The 3,877-nt window shown below is 46.4% G+C and overlaps 1 protein-coding gene across 1 annotated transcript in view; it reads right to left on the minus strand.

Annotated features, from left to right (window-relative positions):
• Actn2 (actinin alpha 2) overlaps nt 1–3,877 on the minus strand; it is a gene marked incomplete at its 5' end in the record, with an annotated part of 14,519 nt that overhangs the window by 3,462 nt on the left and 7,180 nt on the right. Inside the window, 1 exon segment of the mRNA XM_008855075.1 lies at nt 3,212–3,358. Within this exon segment, the coding sequence (XP_008853297.1) occupies nt 3,212–3,358 (147 nt within the window).

Genomic DNA, 3,877 nt, shown 5'->3' on the forward strand with positions numbered 1-3,877 from the left:
GAGCCAATGCATGACACGGGTGCACTCACATACGTGCAGGCAATACACTCATACACATAAAATGAAAATAATAAATAAAATATTTAAAAGTTACGAGAAGTCTGGGCTGGAACCCGATGGAAGCTTGCTTGCCTGGAACACGTGAGGCCCTGGGTTTGTCCTCAGCATCACAAGAGAAAAGGAAAAGGAAAAGAAAAGGGCAGGAGCTGTAAGGACTCACTAAAAATGAATAAAGAAGGGCTGGAGAGATGCTCAGTGGTTCAGAGCACTGGCTGCTCTTGCAGAGGATTGGTGTTTGATTCCTAGCACCCACTTGGTGGCTAACAGCCATCTATAACTCCAGTTCCAGGGGACCTGATGCCCTATTCTGGCTCCCTTGGAATTTCATGCATATGGTGCACTTACATAGACGTAGGCAAAATACTTATACACATAAAATAAAAACAAATAAATTAAATTTTTAATGAAAAAGGAGCAAAATGAGCTCGCCGGGAGCTCACTAGAGCTGCCTACTGACAGCAGCACATACTGCAGGCTCTGAGAAAAGGAAGCTCTCCATGCTGAGCCCTAACCCACCCCCTAGTCATCAGCTGTAAAGTTCCCCAGACGACAGTGGTCCTAGAACTAAAACAACTAGGGAATCAGCCACTCTCAGAACCCTGGGGTCAGATGCAGTGCTGGGGAAGGAACCCAGGGCCAGAAGAAATGGACTGTTAGTACACAAGCTCAGCTTCTCCCAAAATCTGAAATCTGATCAGGGTCTACAGAAGGCGGAGTGGCAAGACTGTCCACAAGGCTTTGGCTGCCAGGCCACGTGGGGACAGAGCTCTCACCTCAACAGAGGCAGAGCAGCCAATGCAAAGCCCTGGGCACATGGAGCGTGTACAGGTGTGAGTACCTTGGGGTCTGGAGGAAGGCAGCTACCATTCAAGGACCACTGTGAATTTACTGGCATGCTGACTGATTGTGTTCAACAAGAAACGGCAAGTTTGGAAAGCTAATGTTAGAGAGCTGTTTTCTAGGATGTTAGAAGGTTCTGTTTTGTATGAATGGAACCTGAGTGTCAGCTCTGGGGCCTGAGCACTCCCCACTGCATGTGTCCTCAGCCATTACACAGTCCTGCTCTCTGCCTTATGGACCCTCCACAGGCTTCTCTTGGCACCCCAGCTCTGGTATGGCACCTCCTTTAAATGCAAAACAGCCTTTCTGCCTCTAGCTGGAGAAGATCATTATGAGATGAGCTCCCCACCCCACTAGGCTCTAAGCTGGACACCTTTGCGGGGGTGCGGGGGGGCTTGCTGCAGGGCTTATTAGCTCCTCTGAGCCCTTTCTCCCACAGCCTCCAAATCCTGTTGTCAAGCTCTGCGGATCTCTGTTCCATCTTAGATCTGCCTTTTTCTTCATTCTCACCACCTGTCTCTGAGCCCAGCAGTTCCTTCCTGCCCCCTTTCCTTCTGACCCTCTTCTGGCTTCCTTCACACTGGTACCCCCACCCCCAATCTGACATCTAAATGAGTTACTCTGGGAGCACAGCTCTGGCCATATTAAGCCCCTGCTCTAAGGCACCAGTAACTGATTCCTGGAGGACTCTCTCCAGCCACAGCCTCCATGCTGAGCCATCCCATCTTGCTGTCTATACAGAATAGGAAACAAATTAGCCCACACCCCTGACCTGACCTAACTCCCCACTACAGGCCAAGGAACCCATTTCCATGTCTCCTGTGTTTAACGGAAGAAAGCCTCATTTGGCAAGTTTGCACTCTCCTTGAATTTAAATCATTTTGCTTTTTACCTTACAAAGAGGCCCAAGTAAGTGCCAGATGCCCTTAATAAGGCTGGTGGGTTTGTGTGAGATGATAATCCAATCTCTCCCTCCCTGGGAGAATGTCTTGAGGTCAGCGCTACAATGTGTTTCTGCTAAGAAAGCTGTTGGACCATGCAGACAGCCATACTCTCTATACCAGCTCTCTGCTCCTACCTCTTTACTCCCAGACCCAAATTCTCTCTCTGAACTCCTTAATAGGCACAAATCTGGAGGGCCAAGTCTAAAGGCGTTTTAGGGAGTACTGGTTGCTATTTGTAAATCATAAACTGGGTCCTGTATAAAGTAACACAACGTCATGTGTGTGTGTGTGTGTTTGTGTGTTTGTGTGTGTGTACCCTTTTAACAACTGGAATGTGGCCCTGAAAAATTACTTTTTGTAATTTTTAGTCACCTGATTAGAAAAGTGGGAATTTTCCATTAAGGAGTCAGTTTTACTCAATGTATTTGAATCAAAATACTAGATAATATTCTACAAGGCAGTTCTTAACTTTTATTATTATTATTATTTTATGTGTACGAGTATATTCCCTGCATGCATGTAAGTGCGCCTGCGTCATGCAATGCTCACAGAGGTCAGAAGAGGGCATTGGAGCCCCTGGAGCTGGAGTTATGGGCAGTTGTTAGCCACCATGTGGGTGCTGGGAATTGAACTTGGATCCTCTGCATGAGTAGCCAGTGCTCTTAATCATTAAGCCATCTCTTCAGTCCACCAGCTTTCTTAAGTTTTTAAAAAATGTGTATGTATGTGTCTAAGTGTCTGTGCATGTGATACAGGTGACCATGGAGGCCAGAAGAAGGCGTCAGGTCCTGTGGAAGTGGAGTTACAGGGCAGCTGTGATGCTGGGAACCGAACTTTGCAAAACCAGGAAGCACTCTTCCATCTCTTGAGTCCCAGTTCTTAATTCTCTATATGCCTTTTCTGTGGAAAGTATCAGCATTCTGTTGGCACATTTTCCTTAAAACATACCAGGCACTGATTTTGTCAATTAAAAAGGCTTTAAGTGTTGGAAGAGTAGGTCACGTTTTCATGAAGTGCTCTACCTAAACATTTACTAAGGAGAAGCACATCAGGGTTTTGCACTCGAGTCTTTGCAAAATACTCATAATCTCAGCACTTGGGAATTGGAGCCAGGAGGACCAGGAATTGAAGGTCATCCTTGGCTACACAGCAAGTTCAAAGCCAGCCTGGGCTGCCAAGGCTTAAAGACTTAATGTGGGAGTATGCATGTTATTTTAAGTACACTAAGTACACTGAGGTTCACAGAACTGCCTTTCAAATAACGAGAGAGAGAGAGACAGAGACAGAGAGAGAGACAGAGACAGAGAGACAGACAGAGGGAGAGAGGGAGAGAGACAGAGAGACAGAGAGGGAGAGAGGAGAGATACCCTGTCAAAGTGGTTGAAGGAAGCTCTGAACTCATTCATCTGCTCCTGGGTGATGCCCTTTGCATCTCTCGTCAGGATCTGGGTCTCCACCTCATTGATGGTTCTGGCGATGGTCGTCAGCAACAGTTCCCACCCAACACGGATGTGCTACCAAGGAGAAGAACCAACAATCAGCTCTAGGACATTCTGACATCACTGTCACAAAAGGGTGACCCAAATAAGCAGGAGATAAGCAGGGCTTACTAAAGACTTTCCCGACTAATTATTATTACTATTATTATTGTTGTTGTTGTTGTTGTTATTGTTATTGTGTGCGTGTGTGGACATGGGCATGTCATGGCACATGTTACCAAATTACTGGATGGGCCCTGGGTTATACCCACTGGCTCCCAGGAAGATGAAACTGGGCCAGACTGACAGAAATGAATCAGTATCTACTCTGAATGCTAATTTAAAAAAACTAATAAAGAAAATGGGCATCATTATGTACAGCTGTAATCCTGGCGCTCAGGAGATGAGGCAGAAGGATCAGAAGCTCAAAGTGGCTACATATAGCAAGTTCCAGGCCACCTTAGGATATGTGAGACCTAGTCTCAACACACAAAGAAAAATCCTTAATGGAAAAAAAGGAGGAGGGGGGGAAGAAGGGAGGAGGGGGGAGAGGAG

The sequence above is a fragment of the Nannospalax galili genome, unplaced genomic scaffold, assembly GCF_000622305.1.
Source record: "Nannospalax galili isolate Female #2095 unplaced genomic scaffold, S.galili_v1.0 scaffold6788, whole genome shotgun sequence".
In the NCBI taxonomy this organism is placed as follows: domain Eukaryota; kingdom Metazoa; phylum Chordata; class Mammalia; order Rodentia; family Spalacidae; genus Nannospalax; species Nannospalax galili.